This window comes from Nannobrachium achirus (assembly GCF_963921795.1).
Source record: "Nannobrachium achirus genome assembly, chromosome: 20".
NCBI classification, from domain to species: Eukaryota; Metazoa; Chordata; class Actinopteri; order Myctophiformes; family Myctophidae; genus Nannobrachium; species Nannobrachium achirus.
This window is the reverse complement of record NC_137827.1, coordinates 36,608,534-36,628,912: the sequence shown is the minus strand read 5'-3', so window position 1 is coordinate 36,628,912 and position 20,379 is coordinate 36,608,534. Positions and strand designations below refer to the sequence as shown.

The 20,379-nt window shown below is 41.4% G+C and overlaps 1 protein-coding gene across 7 annotated transcripts in view; it reads right to left on the bottom strand.

Annotated features, from left to right (window-relative positions):
• Window positions 1-701: 701 nt before the first annotated feature.
• Window positions 702-20,379, bottom strand: part of pcnx1 (pecanex 1) — a 59,644-nt gene continuing 39,966 nt past the window's right edge. For 3 of the 7 annotated variants that reach the window (XM_080751232.1, XM_080751234.1, XM_080751236.1), the window contains 17 exons: window positions 20,206-20,356; window positions 18,661-18,802; window positions 17,630-17,807; window positions 16,621-16,729; window positions 16,193-16,322; window positions 15,947-16,005; window positions 15,247-15,462; window positions 13,463-13,716; window positions 12,690-12,929; window positions 12,187-12,287; window positions 11,417-11,567; window positions 10,306-10,536; window positions 9,535-9,809; window positions 8,239-8,423; window positions 5,582-6,033; window positions 3,639-3,779; window positions 702-2,463 (listed from right to left, as the gene is read on the bottom strand). In XM_080751232.1, coding sequence (XP_080607358.1) covers window positions 2,323-2,463; window positions 3,639-3,779; window positions 5,582-6,033; window positions 8,239-8,423; window positions 9,535-9,809; window positions 10,306-10,536; window positions 11,417-11,567; window positions 12,187-12,287; window positions 12,690-12,929; window positions 13,463-13,716; window positions 15,247-15,462; window positions 15,947-16,005; window positions 16,193-16,322; window positions 16,621-16,729; window positions 17,630-17,807; window positions 18,661-18,802; window positions 20,206-20,356 — 3,156 coding nt within the window. In that variant the 3' untranslated portion in view covers window positions 702-2,322. Of the gene's footprint in view, window positions 2,464-3,638; window positions 3,780-5,581; window positions 6,034-8,238; window positions 8,424-9,534; window positions 9,810-10,305; window positions 10,537-11,416; window positions 11,568-12,186; window positions 12,288-12,689; window positions 12,930-13,462; window positions 13,717-15,246; window positions 15,463-15,946; window positions 16,006-16,192; window positions 16,323-16,620; window positions 16,730-17,629; window positions 17,808-18,660; window positions 18,803-20,205; window positions 20,357-20,379 lie in introns of those variants that run through there. The other 4 variants (XM_080751233.1, XM_080751235.1, XM_080751237.1 and 1 more) reach the window with 2 other exon arrangements.

Below are 20,379 nucleotides of genomic sequence, written 5' to 3'. Positions count from 1 at the left end.
TCAGTTATTATAATTCAGTTATTATAATTTTTAAACATGTTATTCCTTAAAAGGTGCCAACAGAATAATTGTATACACAGCATTTATGCAGTGTGCACAATGGGTAGGTAGGTACAAAAATAAGTCATGTGCTTAACTAAACCACACGCTTCTTGTAAAACAATATGTTTTGTCACAAGATTAAGAGTTGCTTATTCAGGGAAACTCATACAGCATGTCTAGGCAGAGCGGTAGCTGAAACCAAGTGTACCTGCTGATGTGTGAGTGACTCGAGGACTTTGGGTTTCATAGTTCACATACAGTGGTGGGAAGTCTGGTGGAAGTAACTGAGTAGCCTACATTTACTCAAGTAAATTACACAATTACAAGTAAAATGTGAGGTACATTACTTATGTCAATTGTTCGATACGTTATAATATATTCCTACTTAACTTCACTACATCTCAGAGGCAAATATTGTACTTAGTCCACTAAATTACGGTATTTGAAAACTTGAGTTACTATGTTAGGCTACTTTGCAGATTTACATAGTTACAATACAAAACACACATTAACCACTTAAGCCAAATGTTTTATTTCAGCTGTTCAAAAATAGCTGTTCTATAAGCTCGTCGCGATGTGAAAAAGTTGTGATATGTTCTGAAAAAGTTTGACAAGTTGTGAACATTTTGAGTAGGTCTACTTTTATTTTGGTACGGTAAGTATAGTGTTATGCCAATACTTTTGTACTACTCAAGTAAAGTTTTGAATACAGGACATTTACTTAACAGTATTTCTAATTTCATTATGGTATTGCTACTTTTACTTTAGTAACAAATCAGAGTACTTCTTCGTTCTTCCACCACTGATGACATACAGTAAATCAGTACATACTTATGCACCACCACCATTCTTGTTTGTTCTAAAATCTCGACAAATCATGTTAAAGGCATTTCTGCTTTAGTTGACAGCAACATGGTGATTGAAGACGACTAGTTCCGTAAAAGGCACACAAACCTAATGACTAGGACTTTCTCAAGCTGCTCGTTTCCTTTTAGCTAAAAATATTTTTTGGAAAACAATGAAATGTATAAACCGTCGTAATTCCAGGCTCTTTAAAGATGTTTGCCATAATTCAAACAGTTTTATTTCTCTGTATAGAAAATAATTAAGTTAAATAAGGGAACAGTCCATCAAAAAAATTCGGCATCTCGTTTTCAACCGATGGTCCTTGATACATTAACCATTGTCCCGTAAATGAAAAGAAACAGGTAACAAAGTGTAAATACCATGTTCACAGTAATAAATATTCAAAACAAAAATCTTTTGTACATTGACATAATATATATTCATATATATATAGAATCATATACAGTAAAAAGTTATTTTCAAGTTTATCAAACAAAACAGTAAAAACTAAAATGGCTGAAATTTTTACAATGATTGCATTTTTTTTCATTCCCAAGGCATCAGTAACCAAGGCAACCATTCAGAGTCTGTAATAAATAAAGATGTGATATTATCTCAAGATTTTAGTGCATCGCTGTAAATAAAAAAGAAATTATAGTGCAAGTTCTTATTTTTTTTCTTCTTCTCGCAACATAATCTTGCAAATTTCCGAACTAATCAAAGAGGAATGACAACAGCAACAACAAAAAAAGTATGTTGAGTACAGCACCAGCAAAGTCTCTTCTACATCAGCCTCTTCTAGATCACAAGTTCTTCTGTTGTCATGGCAGCAAAAAAATAAATAAAAAATGAAAATAAAATGTGTGTATGAAACCATGGCCATTATTCAATACCAGGCTTTTTTTGGCAAAGTATTTAGAGGCAAAACAAAACATAAAATTATATATTTTTCCATACATTCTTAACACTCATTTGTCAGAATTACAAATCAAACCTGCATTAGTTTTTACACACACACACGTGCACGCACCCACCCACACGCACGCACCCACACCCACGCATCTGATGACAACTAATTTCTATGAAATGCATAGAAAATAATTACCAGTAGCTATAATTAACTTAATAGGGTTATTAATGGTCATGCAGCATTTCTGAGCGACGCGAAGCAAGGCAGATACCGTAAAATGCATGTAGTCATAGTAAAGGATGTTGAATGAAAGTGTACTCTGCCTCCGCTTGCTCTTTATTTCCCTGGCTTCCTGTTCCCCCTCAGCAATAAGGAACGGGGGAGGGGGGGAGAACTCCCGTTTTCCCTGTTTGTCCGCAGGCTCCTTGCGTTCTTGCGGAGAGCCAGTAAAGCTCTGGCTTTAGTTTTTTCCTCAACAACGGTGTGTAGGTTGGTGTGTGTATGTTTGTCTGTGCTTGCTAGGCTCACACCTCTGCGCCCAATTCAATGACCCCAGTCTCGATGATGGGAACTAGCTTATCGTCCACCTGTACCAGCAGGATGGTCTTGTCGATATGGGACCGATTGGATGGGTCGCGGCTACAAGGCACCCACCGGTGAATCACCTGCCAAAGAGCACGAGTTGTCAGTTTCAGATCATATTTGATTGGCATAGTGCGAGGACCAATTCATAAAAGCAAATACACAGAGCAAAGCTAAGGATGTGAAATAACAGTTGAAACCATGTTTAATGGCTGATAGTACAGTATGTGCTAAATATGTCAATGAAACATGCAGGTTTTACATCTGCAAGTCAAATTCTTCAAGAAAACGTATCATATAACCATATAAGGAGTTCCAAAAGCAGCTCCCATATATTCTTAACAATATTGTGTAAAATATATGAACCATGTTCCAAAAATTAAAACAATTAGTCCAGCAATTATGGTTACAACGCATCAACCCATGATGAAAAGTGTACTCATTTATCCAAAGTGTAAGATGAAAGGCTGGCGATAAATTGACTACAAATCTCATGCATTGAAATTACCCAACGACAACATCTTCCATTACACATGGCATTTGCCTGGTGCCACCGGTGCATAATTAATAATTCTCAGCTGTTTAATCAAACAAACTAAATAATAACGGACTGATAACAGATGTCATGAAATCCAAGGAATCTCAGGAATGTTTTGACAGAGCATGCCATGCTTCAGTGTGGACAGTGAATCACGTGACTTCTTACTGTCGTTTTCCAGAGCTACTACTGGATACATCTGCAAAATTAATTAAATTCTCTCCAAACACAGACGGTATAAAATATAATTGAACAATCCAGAGCCACCTCCCTGACAGAGTAGCTGGACCTTTTTATACTTGAACACAGTTCTTATATTACATGGGGTATGTTTGCTAGTGTTTGACATGACAGTGAGATACTTGTTGCACTAATTAGCATTGACTACTATGGTCACTTTTTGATTTGATTTGGACACTGTACTATTTTGATAGTTGTGCTTAAGGACACTTATGTATATATATTTATATATTATTCGTTCCCTCTCTTGATGTACCTTGCTCTTTACTGTACTCTGTTCTTGTTTTTTCTTTTTCTTTTTCTTTTTCTTACTTCTCTGTAACTTTGTAAATAACCTTATACTGCTGTGCTGCCTCTGGGCAACTGATTTCCCCCCTTGGGATAATAAAGGTATCTATCTACATGATGTATAAAAAAAGAAGGATAAAGGATTTTGATTGGGAAAAACATGTAGATGGAATTGCTGGCCTAATAACTTACATGTCCTTCCATGCCCTCTAGGGGGCTCCAGTCTCTCCAGCATGTGCGTCCTGCCCTCAGCCTCAATGACTCGTCTGGCCACTGCAGCTCCTTCCTCTTGGACAGGTTGATGGTCTCCAGCACCTGACTTATGTCCACAATCTAAGGGTGGAATCACATGGGAGCGTGTCGATATATTTCAACATAACATTTGTTCGACGATCCATTTGTACGACGTTCCGTTTGTTCGACGTTCCATTTGTTCGACGTTCCATTTGTTCGACGTTCCATTTGTTCGACGCGGGTGAATGTTAACCTGGTGAAATGTTAACCTGCCGACACTGGCGAACGCTAACCTGGTGAATGTTAACCACTATGCCTAAACCTAACCCCAACCTCAGTAAAACTATGCCTAAACCTAACCCTTAGTCGAAATAATGACACGTAGAAATAGCGAGAATTGCCCGAATCACATTACATCTTTCCAATCGTTTCCAATGATTTAGAATAGTGTAGTTCAGGGGTTTTCAAAGTGGGTGATGGGGCACCCTGGGGTGCCGCGATGGCAGTCCAGGGGTGCCGCGAGATAATTTGATAATATTTGGAATTCATTTGGACACTTAAAAAATATTTAGTATCATTTTAAACTTAAAGTACAAAGTTATTTTCAGTCAGTTCTAATCAAAATGGCTATCATCTCAACATTTTCCTTGCAACATAATCGCTAAAATATGGCATAAATATAATTGGGAGTGAAAATTATGAACATAATGTAGGGGTGCCTCGGATGAAAATAATATTTATAGGGGTGCCCTGAGCCAAAAAAGTTTGGTTACCCCTGGTGTAGTTTATTATAGGTGTCTCCACACCAAACAGCCAACAAGAAACTCTTTCCAACTCCTGGCAGACTGGCAGTCGGTGACATTTTAGTGTCAAACTTGGCATTAAAAGTCGGGTGACGGAAGATTGCGTTCAAACGAGACGCACATGAGCTTGCTGCGCTAAACTGTTACCAGGTTTGCTCATTATAAGCGACTTTGGTCTAATTTTCCTGTAAAGTCTCTAGTCGCGGGTTGCTTTTGTTTGGGCTTGTTTCTGAAGTGTAGTTGCTTATTTATTCTCTAGAAAATAGCTAATGTAATAGAGCTCAAGTGGTGAAACTGTTGAACTTCTTTTCATAGACCTGGTCGCTTGTTTCACTCACAGAGTTTGGCAACTGCAGCAGCAGCGCTTTTCATCAAAACAAAGCACAGGAGCGCTATTACTATTTTCCTTTGGACTCGATTGGTATAGGAATTGAGAGTTGAGATTGAGAATATGGTATTTAGTTGAAATGTGCCACGGGAAAATGTATCTGGCTTATTTAGGCAAACTTTGTCCACACACTCCCGGCCTAGACAGTAGGCCTACAGGAGTATCAAGTCGCCTCAATTCTACCGACTGATTGCAAAAGACTGAGCAGGCTCGGTTTTCCATCGACGGGATCCGACAGCCCTATCGACGGCAAGCGCCTCTTGCCGACAAGTCGCCGATGGCTCCAGGTCGGCAGCCTGTCGGCAAGAACGCTTTCCGACGGCGATTCGTGGGAGATTCGGTGCGGTTAAGACCTGGCTTATGTTGTCAGACACTCACAGGAAAGCCACAGTATCATAAGAATCGGTCTTGTTTTTTCATTACACCATTATATCATCATACTACTAAACCTGTGGTTCTTAAAGTGGAGACTGGGGACCCCCAGGCATCATTCAAGGGGTTCCAGGGGGTCCAGAGCTAAGTGATTGATAGTTAGGATAGGAATCAAATGGAAGTCTGTAACTCTGAGAGTACACAAATGGGACCAGACGGACCGTTTGGTTCCATTTGTGTACTCTCAGAGTTATGGGGGTTCATCCAAACTAAAAAACTCAAACCTCACAGAGATCTGTATCCAGTCCCATTTCTCGGAACCAGCAACCCACACACACCTGCACTCTGTAGGAGATGTCATCCCTGCGCACGGTGGAAATGGCGGGGTTGTGTTGGTGCGGGTGTAGGGGGTGGTGGTGATGGTGGTGGGGGTGCATGTGCTGGCTCAGCGGGTCGGCCACCACGCTGCTGCACAGTCCGTCGTTGCCCAGGAGGCCCACCAGCGTGTGGCGCTTGCAGGGCGGGATGCTGTGACTGGAGAGGGAGGCGGACGGCCCCGCCGGATCCGAAGTGGAGCCCAGCCGGAGCTGCAGGGAGGTGGGCAACGTGCGCAGGGACAGCTGGCTGGTGGAGGAGCGGCGGCAGGGCTCCAGGCCTGTGGCGGAGGTACGCAGGGAGGAGTGGCGGCTGCTGCTGTAGCGGTAGGACGATGACTGGCTGGCCACAGAGGCCCGGGCCGGGGAGTGGCGGACCAGACCCGACTGGACTGACTGGGAACTCTGGCTGGTGCCTGGGAGAAACAAAGGAAAAGCCAGACAAAATGACATTGTTATTATTAGACCAGGGGTGGGCAATTATTTTTTCCATGGGGCCACATGAACAACAGAAAATATTGTGGAGGGCCGGGCCAGAACCAGAAATGCAGTCAAGAACACGTAACAAGTCCCTTGGACTTGTTTGTTTTATCATTTTAGCCTAAATGTCATTTCTGTCTAATAAAGTATTCCATTTGTGTTATATTATTATGAATACTTATTCTAATGAATCAAATGTTTTATTATTTCATAATACAACAGTTACTACTATCACTAATGATACTATCAAGAAGGCAAAATAGAGGTGTGCATATCATAGCTGCGTTTGTTGTTTGCAGCATCCTCTGGTGGTCATATTTGCAGACAGATTCACAAATGTACAACTAAAAAATAAATAAATGTGGAAACATTATTTTGCTAGATCATTTCTCCCTTTCAATATCAATTGGTATTGTATTTTGTATCGTTGGAAGAGCCTGATTAGTCACCCTTACAACAAGGTACAACTTAGAAGGATTGTGCATTTGTGGAATTAGCAACACAGCTAACCATGTAGGTAGCGCCCACATGGTTAGGAGTTTTACATGGACCAAATTCTAATCTCTAATAGTGCTCACTGTCGTGAAATTCTATATCTATACTATAATTTTGCGAATGTCTGAGTGAGTGAGTGAGTGAGTGAGTGAGTGAGTGAGTGTCTGTCTGTCTGTCTGTCTGTCTGTCTGTCTGTCTGTCTGTCTGTCTGTCTGTCTGTCTGTCTGTCTGTCTGTCTGTCTGTCTGTCTGTCTGTCTGTCTGTCTGTCTGTCTGTCTGTCTGAAACAGCGTTTCTCCTCAGTGGCTGGAGCAATTGATCTGAAATCGCATCACCATTAGCAGATGAACACACCTGACATAACTGTGAAGCCCGTTTGTCACTTTCACAAATCATATACTGTATATTAGCATTTTTATGGTGTATCTACTATCTATTCTGCATCTAGCTTGAGGCACATCTATTCTGCATCTAGCATGAGGCAACATGTTTAACCAGCTCTGTGTGTGTGTGTGTGTGTGTGTGTGTGTGTGTGTGTGTGTGTGTGTGTGTGTGTGTGTGTGTGCAGGCATGCGGGTGTGTGTGCAGGCGGGTGGGCGGGCGGGCTGGGGGGGACAGTATCTCTGTAGCCATTAAACGAAACGGGTTTCTTACATTGATGCTCCTACATCATGCAAGCACCAGTTAAAGTTACTTTCCATCCCTCATATACTGTATTCACAGTGCACATCCCATAACCCACACACTGCACATCATTTTGGAGCTCATATCTTTGAACGGGTAAGGGCTAGTCAATCATTAATTGATGAGGCAATTAAGAGACCAGACAATATTCTAGAAGGTGATGGTTATGCTTCACGTACATGATATCATGGGGAAAAGTACAACAGCACTCATGTCAGTGGTATGGTAGTTCTGCCAGAGGCACAAGTCAGAGATCACAGTTCTACTGTTGCTGCTTCCAGGACGAGCTGAACCATAACAAGATCGGCTGTACCAAAACAATAGCTATCAGGACTAGTGGAGGCATTTAGACTCTTACAAGCTATCAAATATCATAATGTATTGTATAAGTATTATCCTTGAGGGTAAATATAAAGGATATAGGGATGCACCGAAAGGAAAATTCTTGGGCGAAACCCTAACCCTTTTTTTTTAACCATTGCTGTCATGGCTTTGCCTCTGTTGTAGAGCTACATGATCATGGCAAAAAGTAGAAGGGTCCATATTGAGTTATTTAAAACATATATTAATTTTTGTGTAGAATTATTTATTTACTATTGTGTAGTAAATTTGAAATAAAAGACAAATTATGTCTCAAAATATCAACATGCCATATAGTATATATACAGTATATTATTGCATAATAAAGAAATACCAATGTAATTATTGTTATTAAAAAAATATATATATATTGAATATCCTATACATTATTCGGTAGTATTCGGTATTCAGTATTCAGTAATATTCGGTATTTGGTATTCGGTACTATTCGGTAATAATTATTCGGCCGTAAAATCAAACCGAACCGAAACCGAATATGCGTTTTTTTTGGCACTATTCGGCCGAATATTTTCGGTGGCCCAATATTCGGTGCATCCCTAAAAGGATATACATATGCAGTCATATCATTTCGTCATCACTCACCCAGAGAGTGTGGCTGGTAGGAGTGGGTAGCAGCAGGCCCAGACATTCCACCCTGAGAGCCTGAGCTCTGCTGAGAGTCACTGACCACCGTCCCGTTCCCACTGCCACAGGACAGGCCTCCTGCTGCGTCAGAGTCCTCGATGTTCCCTCCACTGTTACAGCCTGCGCCACAGCCCTTCCTTAACCTGGACACACAGCAGCACAAAGGAGACAGGCAATGAGGAGAATATCAAGTGAATTAGCAGATACATAAAAAAACTAGACCAGGTCAACCTGGTTGTGCCAGACCCCCTGTCTGTCATCATCATTTATGACATCATGCCTTTTGTAGGCATGTCATCATCATGTCATCATCATATATACCCTTTATATAGAAAACCCGGACCGACATTTGCTTATGTAGGCCTACCCATTTCATGGGTCTGGCAAAAATCAAACCTTGGTTCGAAGTTAAGCGGTGAACTTGTGTGTTCTAGAGCTATGAACTCTGTGATCTATACATTCTTCCAATTCTGAACGAATGAATGATTTTATCTGGAGGGCCGAATTGTCATGTGAAGCTTGACCAATCCTCAAAGTATGGTCTCATTGGACATTTTTAATCATCCAATCATCAGACCGGGACGTACGTTACACACATATTCTGGACGTACGGGACAGATAAAACCTGTTAATTCTGGACTGGAATGACCATATATGGACATGAACGGGACACACATATACAGGACAGATAAAAGCTGTTCATTCTGCACTGGAATGACCATATATGGACATGAACGGGACACACAAAGCCACTCCTTGGAAGCGGCTTTCACTGCTTCAAAAACACAAAACAAATGGATGTGTTAGTTCGGTAGGAGGCTAGCCAGCTACAGTATAAGAGGGTGTGTGTGTCCAGAGACGATCTCACAAATGCCTGGACCGAGCAGTGCTCAACTTTGCATGCTGCCTATAGGCCGAAGAAGTAATTGTAAATATGTATTTATTTATTTATTTATATCTGTAACTCAATTGCTATTTGACAAAAAGTCAAACTTGCTGACCCTCCTATGCAAAGGGCCCACACAATTGTTCTTAATTTGTTAACATTCTGTATGGGCATCAATAGTGGGGACCGAAATCCTTCCTCTGACAGTGACAGAGTATGGCAAATATACCGGTACATAGGCTATTATAGAGCAAAGTAACAGACTGAGATGATAACGTGGGTATAAATTGAACTGAGGACGGGCATAAGGTGAGCAGTGAATGAGTGCAATGTGTGCTTTGCCAAATGAATAACTCAGTACTACAAACCTGTGCCAGGTGCTGACAACAAAGTTTCGGATGTTTCCGATACTGATGGGCCCCCCCAGGATGTGTCCGAGCTGTGGGTGGGAGTTGCAGTAGGAGGTGGTCAGAGGAGACACGTAGATGGGGTATCCGATGGGCTGGTCACAAGAGGAGTTGATCATGTTGCGCAGGGCCTGCTTGGCGTTCTGGATGCTGCCACGCTCAGGGTTCCTGTTTCTAAGGAAGACTAGCTCCTGCTGCTGGCCGGCCCAAAGGCCTCGGACACATTCTTTATTTACCTGAAGGTCAAGGAGACAAGCAATGTTTGGGTTATTTTATTGGCCCGAGTTCAATATACTGTATGTATTGTAACACTCCTGTATCCCCAATCCTGCATCATGAAGACAAATAATTTTACTTGTTTATCTTCATAATAATTTCCCCTCTTGTGATGACATTATATGATTTATTTTAACTACAGTACTGCTACTTGCTAGCCTTTTCCCAGGATACTTGCTATCCTTTTCCCTTGTCCTCTCACACTATTTCAATTACAAACATCTGTGCCTGCCTCATGCACCTGACTTCACTCCCTTTAAGCCTCTCCACTGGCCTGTTCAGGTTCAGTCATGTGTATGAATGATGATAGCATTACTTTCTGCTTTATTTTAGCTTCCGCATCGCTCTGTTTGCTGCAGGTCTTCAGTAAGTCCCAAGCGAGACAACACACAGATTACACACAACACATGACATACACAGACAAAATCAAATATAAATCATCTCTGACAAACGTACCTTGATGACTCGGAAACTGAGGTACCGGCGGTTGAGCATGATGATCTTGTACTCGTTGGTTCCCTCGTCCAGGACGTGGCGCAGGGCCAGGAGCGACGCCGAGTTTGAGAGCACAGCACTCCTCCAGGCCGGGTCACCCTCGTGGGCAATGACCAGGTTCTGCTGGTGGGTGGAGATGGCCTCGAACAGCACGGCTGGCTCGTCATACTCATCTGGGGATGTGAAGTGGTCCTAGCAGAGGGAGGATACATTGTATACATTGTATGCCATTTCTTTAAATATGCTAGACATCCAGCACAATTATAAAGCTAAAGATTGATGAATAAAATATTACTCACTTATCACGTATATTTTAAATGCTCTGAAAAGAATTCATTGTTTATTGCTCATTGAAAATATATTAATGCAATGGAATTATAAAGTAGCCCAAGTAAAAAATAAAATGTGTGAATTCTGTGGATCTCCCTTCATAAATAACACATTTGTGCACCATTGATCTGAGAAATTGAGCATTTAGTTTGGACTCAAATCAAGTGAAAGTGAAAGTAACCACTTTATTTTCGGAAGCAGACAGTGCTTCCATCAGGTCAATAACTGTCGGCACATCCCTGTAGTCCCAAATGAAACACATTATGCTCAAGAAGATACCACTCAAAATGGTCAAATAACATACTTCCCACCTCCATTTCCAGAACAAAATGTATCCTTCTTCCATTACGTTTTGAACTGATGGTTTTTGGAAATCAATTATTATTTATTTTCTCTTTTTTAAACATCACTACTGCAAATGCACTGATAACTAACGTTTGTGCTAAACCTGTTATGAATAAGCTAGCTAAAGACAGGACACATGTTATGGTACAAGATTGCACCCAAATGTTAGCAGCTTGACTGGATCAAACCAGAAACAGGAAATTGTTACATTTAATAGGCTCTTGTACAGGATAACATATTATCCTACTGGAGAATACATTGGAGCACAATTTGGTGTTTAAACCAATGTATATTATGTATATGATCAAAGGGAAACATTTTTATTTATTATTCCTTTTTACTTCACCTTTATATAGTTAGAAAGTTGAGGAAGATTTCACTGCTTTCAGAGCCTCACCTGGTGGAGTTTTAGTGACATTCTGATTCCAGGCACCACAACTTTCCTCAGGAGCTCCATGTCTGCGAAGATCCACTCATCTCTGACTGAAGAAATGCGGAAGTCGCCTTTGAATAATGCATGTAATCCATACAGGAAAGACTCCAGATTGCTGCGGTAAAGCGAGACAGAGAGGACATGTGGTCATGAATAAAGATCCTATTTATCCAGATAAAACAACATCTTGCAAACTAAAGAAGTGTCTCATTAATTTTCCAGCATGTAATGGTCTTCTCTTATACGTACTGTAATGCTCTTTTAATCATACCAGCTATCAAATAGGAGGCATGCACAATAAATATTGGATCAGTTGGAAAACTATTGTCATGTGTGTTTGAGTAGCTGAAAAACAAATGCTATCATGCAACAGTCATGATAATGAGGGTTGTTAAATCAGTGGTTCTCAAAGTGGGGTACATGGACCCCCAGGGGTCCTTGAGGGGGTTCCAGGGGGTCCCCAGCTAAATGACTGATAGTTAGATATTGATAGCTTAAAGGTCTGTATCTTAGAGTTATGTCCAGAGATTGTACACTAAAAGAGAACAGTGTCCGCACACCAAATTGCTGCTCCCAAAGTTATAGTTTACTAGGTAGAGATTGTACACTCTCAAGAGTTATGGGCCTAATGTACATAACTCTAAGATAGGCCTACATTAGGCCCTAAGCCTAATGCATACCAAACTGGAGGACCTTGAAATGAAAAAGGTTTGAGAACTACTGTGTTAAATAACCTGGACATGTGGTGTGCAGCTGTCCCCAGGGCTCTCCTCCCCAACACACACAGGCCAAAGCACAGCAACACCAGGGCTGAGTCCTTGTCACTTTCCAGTGGCTGGAAGCAAAGGAGAGAAACACTGTTAAACAGCTATAAAAGAATCACAGAAGTAGCGCTGCAACAATCTATTTTGTTCTTAGCGATTATTCCATTGATTACTTTTTCGATTAATGGAGAAGCATGATTTTTTCTTTACAGTTCTTGTCTTTTCTTTGTGAATGTGTAGATCTGTTATTAACTGGCGCACCCATAGTCAGAACATTTTCAGCAGAAGATAAAAGGAAAAAGGTGTAGCTGTTGCTCTTATGCAGATCATAAATTAAGACTTGCTCAAGCACTCTTCAATGCAACGTGCGGTTGCAAGGTTGAAACCTGACTTTGCATTATGGGATGCCCTCTCACTGATAACCAGGCCGCCATGCAGCTGCAACCCATGAAGTCAAATGTTAAATGTACTACCTTCCCTACCTTCCCCCTTTGAGAATTGCAGTATTGGATCCAGCTCAGATAGACCCCACAGAAGCTGTCCCTGGAGATGCCAGCCAAACGGTGGTCGTAGTCTTCATCAATGTTGGGGTTAAAGGTGGGGTCCAGGTCTACGTAGTTCCTCTCTCCACAGCCCCGCAGGCCGTCTTTCATGGTCTCATTAGCCAGCCACTCCTCTAGCTTGGGGGAGGCGATGACATAGTAGATGATGCCCTGACACCAGGAAGGAAAGGTAGAATGAAGGTTTTAGAGGGCAGCTTCTGATTGGCACATTTGTGTCATGTGTTGTTGTATGTCACTTTAATGTTTACATCTGGTGCACCATTTGTGTGGTTATGTTTGAAATGTGGTGGACTAAAGTTGCATGAAATTATATAAAAAGTATACTTCCAAAATGAAATATCCCCAAAAAGTATAAAATACACATGAAAAAGGATGATGTACTATGTGGCTTACTCTTAGAGTGCACAAGAAAGTTGCTGTATTAGCGAAATTAGCTCTGAACACACAGACAGACCTGATTATAGACTGAACTAGCCTCTTGCCATAAAAAGTCAGTAAAAAAAGTGATTGACTGCAATTATTGTTAAAGATAGAAGGCCACTTTTAATAACAATTTATCAGATTGGATTCTCTGATGAAAGGTAAACTATATAGTTTAAAGGATTGAACGGACAAACCCCTTGAGCTGTATCGTCTCGTTTTCGAGGGGGTCCATGTGGAAATGACTCTACTACTCCACTAACCTTGACGTAGTAAGTGGTCAGGATTCGTCGGAGGTCAAACACTTGCAGCATGGAGGCAGCACTGTTGTCCGTGATGCTGTAGCCCTCCAGCACGTACTTGGTGACCAGCACCTCCCAGGCCAGCCAGCGCTGGCCAAAGGCAGCGTTGAAAGACAGGACGTGGGGCATGTGGCCCGGCTCACAGCAGCAGCACCCCTCGTCCTCCTCAACCCCCTCTGTGATGGCCTCCACCTCCCTCTGCTGGCAGTACGTCCCTGGGGAAACAAACAGTCCACATTTAGACCCGATTTAAAAAAATAAAAAGGTCTTCTAAATCATAATGGTTTTCTGAAAAACCTATGTTGCTATATCAGTGTTTATAGATATTTTAGCCGCGGACCCCCATCTCAAAATATGTTGTTCCAAGAACCTGAGAAAGAAAGTTACAAAGTTACAAAGGTTCGCTTTAAAATATATATATTCAAAGATTTGCACACATTTTCACGATTTTTCAAAAATAGTAGATCTACAAGCTCGCAGCGCGGCACTCGGTGCTGCGCTGTGAGCTTGTATATCTGCTTACTGCTAATAGTTAAAGCATAAAATAATGGTTAAAGTGGTTAAGATCTAACGTGACACAGATGCGTTCCAGGTCTTAAAGGCTTAAGGGCAGGAATATGAGATGGTGGACAGCAGTTATTTATTCATCTTTTTATTTCTATGTGACAGATTTTTGGGTTGCTGACAGAATTTAGAACTAGCCAACATAACCCAATTCATGGCGACAAGCATTTTCACTTATGGGCAGAGAGAGAAGGGTGGCATGCAAAACAAGATGCCAGGAGTCGGATTTGAACTTGAGTCCTTTCAACTTGCAAAGGAGTGAGTGACTGAATTTCCCCCACACGATCAATAAAGGTCTATCTATCTTAAGGAGCATGCTGTAAAACTGGTTGAGCCACCAGGCACCCCAAGCAACATCATAAAGCACATCTACAGTACATACAGTATTGCTTGTAAGCAAACGTGGCATAATCAGCAGCAGTCAGTACTGCTGAGTCATAGCAGCAAGTCTTTAGAGTAATTCCCAATACTATATGAGGAACCGAATATAACAGGCCAGGGCACCACTTCTCCATTGAACTCAACGGACGCGGCCTCCCTATTACTTTGAATGGTGCCCACGTTCTCCATACATCGGACCAACAATAGTATTTTGCCATTTTGTTTTACCCTGCTTTGAGTATCAGACTGAGTGTAATTAACCAGTACTACTTTTTTGATACAGCTTGTTTGCATTGTTCTGCAGTATGCGGCAAACCCCAACCACCTGGTGTAATAAACAGGTCAGATTCAAATAGATTTGTAATATGCACTCTCATTGACCCATATGTAGTACTGTATGTTGATACAATCCTATATATTTCTATTCTAGCTGTTTGAATGAAAAAAAGTGTCCATCCACTAGAATGGACACACATGAACACACATTTTCTCAATCAGCTAAACGAGGGAGCGAACACACAAACAGAGAAAAGCATCTCTCTGATCTCAGGTCATTTTGACATCTTTAGAAAAAAAAAAAAATGTTTTTTTTTTTTTTTTTTTTTTTTATATGTAAAAAACACAAAAACCGTCATAAGCCGTCATTGGCACACAGGGCTATTGAAAAAAAACCGTCATAAGCAGTCATTGGCACACAGGGCTATTGGAAAAAAACCGTCATAAGCAGTCATTGGCACAGAATGAGTTAAGCCCCAGGGAGAATCCACCTGTATGACATTCTCCCTGCTGCTCCTCCTTACCTCTGAACTCCAGGCCGCGGAGCTGGAAGGTGACCAGGCCGTTGCCAATCTCCACCAGGTGCACCAGGGCGTTCAGGTAGTCCGAGGCCAGGATGAAGCAGTCTCCGGTGCCAAAGTTGCCCCAGCGCCCCATCAGCAGGTCCCCACACAGGCTGTGCTGCAGGGAGCGCGTCAGGTGCTCGTAGAAGATAGAGTTCAGGTTGTTGTCATCTGAGCCTAGGTAGGGACAGAAGGGTTTTTCTTTTCTTTTACAAAAGAACATAATACAGAGCACTATATCGTCGCTGTCGGGCAGAAACCCTGTATCTCCATATTCAGTTTTTTTTTCGTAAATGAATGCCCTACTTCTTCTTCATAAGAGTGTCGCACTAAAGTAGCAAACATGTCTGCAAAAGCTCGTAGATCTGCTATTTTAGCCATTTGAGAATTGAGATTAAAGTGAATCTGTCTTGAGGGTTTTATAAATATTTAACCAATGAAAATTATTAACACAAGATTATATCTAAATCCTAACTATTAACATTGCATCCATTGGAACAAAGGTTAATTTATCCATTTACTGAAAATTAACAGTTTGGGACATACAAGATTTCCAAGTGACGAAATGTAATATTCTAACAGCTCACACAATAACTGAATGGAATGCATTAAACCAATTATACAAAAGCAAGGACAAAAATATGTAGCCATTATGACGTACCTGGGTTTCTGTCCAGCTGAGATGCCAGCCGTGTATTAGAGTGGTCAACTCTCTTGGTGCTACAAGCAAAAACAAATTTTATTTTAAATGAAAGTTCTAATTACAACTAGGCACTCACTGAAGTCACATTATTTTAGAGGCATAGTAATTAGAAGGGGATTAAACAGAAGCTATATGAGAATTAAAAGAATGATAGGGAATTAAAATAAGGACGGTAATAATAGGATAGGATTCAATAGGCCTTACTTGTAGTCTCTCTCCCAGAACTTGACAGGGCGAACGTAGGAAGTGATGAAAATGGCACTGCCGAGGAAGGGGTTGAGAGGAGTGGAGAAGATTGCTGACACTATGGCCTGGACAAACAGCATGGCAGAGTCTGATAGGGCTTGGTGTCAAGGATTACTTTCAAAAACACATACACTGCACCTTTTATCCTGTGCCATTTATGTCAAATATGTGAAAAGTGGCAGGGGAAAGATTGTGACCGGTAAACAAAGATAAAACAGAGAGTAGTTTGCTTCACTGACTGCGTCAATGGGTGTGTAACAAGGTTGAGTGGCGTGTGTTCCTACTTCCTAGCTTATTTCCATATCAAATCATATTTCACCAGTGCTCAATGTCAGTCTGAAGACCATGCCGTGGCCATCTATCATCGTGAAATGATGAAAGGATACGAGGCACAGCAAAGGGTTGAGCGAAGGCATGGAAAGCTGAACCCCAAGTGATCTGCCAGGGAGCGATGTAGGTGTAGACGAAACGCAGCTTGTAGAACAGCTCCCACAGCTGTAGACGACCACAGGACACCACACATCAGAAAAGCAGTAAACTAAATATATGGCTGTGTCTAAATAACTCCACGTTACAAACAGACAACACTATTTACATCACTAGTACCTAAAATGAGTGGTTGTTTATTATTCCTATCACTGTCCCTACTGTATGCGTTTTTCTCCATGGATGTTGTTCATGGATGTCTTTGATGTTGTTCAACTCTGACACACAGTAATGAGTGTTTAGAAAAGCTTCAACACACTATATACACTACTTTTTTATTTTATTGTTGTGATCATGTGTATTTTATTGTAGTGTACTGTATTTTTATGATCATGCAAGCTGTATATTTTAATTACACTGTGCACTGTTGAGGCCCACTAGGGACAAGAGTTGAAAATTAGCCATAGCAACAGTATAAACTGTCTGTGCAGCACAACAGCTTCACTCTCTGTATTTGAACTGTGAGGGCTTGAAATACTTTGCTGCACATGACGTCATGCACAGAATATAGCAGATCTACAAGCTCACAATGCTTCGCAGCGTGATGCATTGTGAGCTTGTATATCGGCTATTTTCGGTGTAAGACATTGACACGTAGGCTATCAAATAGCCTACAAAACAAAATTGTCGCTGTCTGGCGGAAACCTCTTATATACAAAGGCGTAACCTTTCAGGAAATGTAAAAAGCATTCCAATGGACCAAACAAGCTCTTGTTAATACTTTTCATTGGTTAAATATTTATAAAAGCCACAGACGCTACTATTACGCGTCACTCTCGTACGACGAAGCAGGGCATTAACTTACGAAAAAAAACATACAAAGTTGAAATAAGGAGATACAAGGTTTCTGTCCGACAGCGACGTTAAGAAGAAAAGAAGATGAAACCAATAGGCAGTGGCGTGTCTGACCTTGCTGAAGACTATGGACATGAGGAAGAGGTCGAGCAGCAGGGTCTCAGAGAGGTGGCGGTAGTCGAAGGTGAAGAAGAGGATGGTGAACAGTACAGTGACGTACTGGTAGGTGGGGCTGCTGTAGGACGACCGAAGGAGCTTCAGTCCTGCTACTGTGATCATCAGAGCCCCCACCCTGCACAAATGAGCACATGCATTTGTTAGGCTTTCTCCTCCAAGTTATACCGTTTGACGTTTGTGTGTATCACCCATCTGTATATCTGACTATACTATATCAATATATTAGTACTAGTGAGACGCCCTAAGGGCGAGAAGCGACCTCGCCCTTCAGAGACTGACACAATATGTCCATATATGGGCATTCCCAGATAGGGGCTTAATATTGATGACATCAGGGATCTCCATATATGAGCATAAAAGGGACAGAATTAATTTGCAAGTGTGGTTACCATGACGTGAGTCTTCAGACTTTCAAATTAATTCTGTCTTTGCCATATGGAGCGCGACATGAGGCGTGACTGACGCACACGAGCTGCAGGTTTTCATAGACCTACGGTCGCAATGACAGTATATTATATACATCTGTATGTATATATGGCTGCATATTATATTAATCCATATGTATTTCTGACAATGTATAAGTATGTACTATATCTGACTGTATAATAATATATAATATGCACCAGATAAAACGCTTTAACCCATTTAGAACGGGTACACATTATTGTGTATCATTATTTTATGCCTTAACTATTGAAAAATAGCATATATACAAGCTCACAGCGCGGCACCGAGTGCCGCGCTGCGAGCTTGTAGATCTGCTATTTTTGAAAAATCGTGAAAATTAGAATTTTGACCCGATTTTGTGTGTTTTTTTCACGATTTTTCAAAGATAGCAGATCTACAAGCTTGCAGCTTGTGAGCTTGTATATCTGCTATTTTTCACTGGTTAAAGCATTCAATAATTCTAGGCCTTAGTGACACAAGGATAGAATAGAACGATGAGAGAAAGCAGTACAAATCCTCACTCTGTGTCAAGTTTCTTTGGGCTGGCGAGCTCTCTGGCACTGCCACTCATCTCATTAAGGATGACGAGCGGATACAGAACGTTCTTCTCCACAAACAGCAGCCACACATGGAGCTTCTCAAACCACATCACATGGGCCGCATCTGGAACAAGACACAACATTAATTACAGAAACATAACTAGACAGATGACTGACAGATGATATATTTCACTGGGATGTTGTACATCGTTGCTGTGGGGCAGAAACCTTGTACCTCCATGTTTGGTTTTCAGTTTTTCAGAAAATGTATTAATATTAAATTATTCCATGGAGAATAATGGGGTTATTTTAGGAGCATTATAAAAAACATGACCTTGCTTGACCTTTGTTCATAACGGCCAGAAAAGAGCATGCATTTAAGGTGAATTAACAAGGAACCAACAAGCCCATATGCAAGCAATACAGAACAGTGCGAACTGCCAAACAAGGCGGCTAACATTTTCTGCACTTCTTTGCAAATACCAGAAGTATGATGATGTTAATGATGCTGTGAATGTTCCATTAAAAGTAGCCAGTAAAGTAAGGATGATCACATGAACGGTGGCTGAACTCTTTTTCTCTTATCCTGCTTATAGTGGGTCATTCAGAACTCTTTGCTGCTCACTAGAATTCTTATACATGCAGAGTGCTGACTCAACCCACATGTTTAAAATGTTGATGAATTATTCGCTGATGAATAATTCTTAAACGTTAAAGCGATGCTAAATCACCAGGATTCTTATACATGCAGAATGCTGACTCAACCCACATGTTTATAATGTACTGACACACACTGATGAATAATTCTCAAACTCTGCAGCGTTATTATAGAAAGTACGTGCAGAGTGCTGACAGTAGCTCCAGCTCATGCAGTGTAGTTGGGCAGGGACGTGCAGAGAATGTTAGAGAGGCAGGGGCTGAAATTTCGAAAACTCGCCTTTTGGTGAAAACATCGGAAATAGCCGACCTCCAAGCTCACTACGCGTCGGAGCACAACGCGTTGTGAGCTTGGAGGTCTGCCATTTTCGGTGCTTGATACCACATTGAACTAAGCACAATCAAGTCAATACTGGAGATGTGGCATACGGCATGGATTTCTACACAGAGGGGGCAATTCTTTCAACATAAGATGCAGCATTCAAGTTTAAGAGAGTTTGGAAGAGGCAATTGTCTTGAATGCTGCCTTCAGGTATGGTATGGAAAGAGGGCATTTGTATTTCTTTCACATTTTGTGTTTCATTTTGTGCTTTAACTATTGAAAAATAGCAGATATACAAGCTCACAGCGCGGCACCGAGTGCCGCGCTGCGAGCTTGTAGATCTGCTAAGATCTGCTAAGATCTGCTACGAAAAATCGTGAAAATTAGAATGTTGACCCGATTCTATAAGTGTCTTTTGAATCCTTCTAAGACTTTTTCTTTCACCATAGTAAAAACTTCATTCATGGTCTGGAGAGGGCACTTTTTACTGATGGATAAAAGGGCCTTTGATGTCTATGTGTGCACGTGCCTGTAGTTGGGATACCTACCCCGGACTTCAAACTGATAGTACTCCTTGGTTTTGAGCAGGGGGTGGGAGAAACAGTACCAGGGGAGCTGCTTGCGTACCTGGGGCAGCAGGTAGTGGGTGAGCAACCCCACCGTGCCCAACAGCGCGTACAGAATGTAACTCAGGAAAGGCTGAGGAGAAGGCATGCTAATAT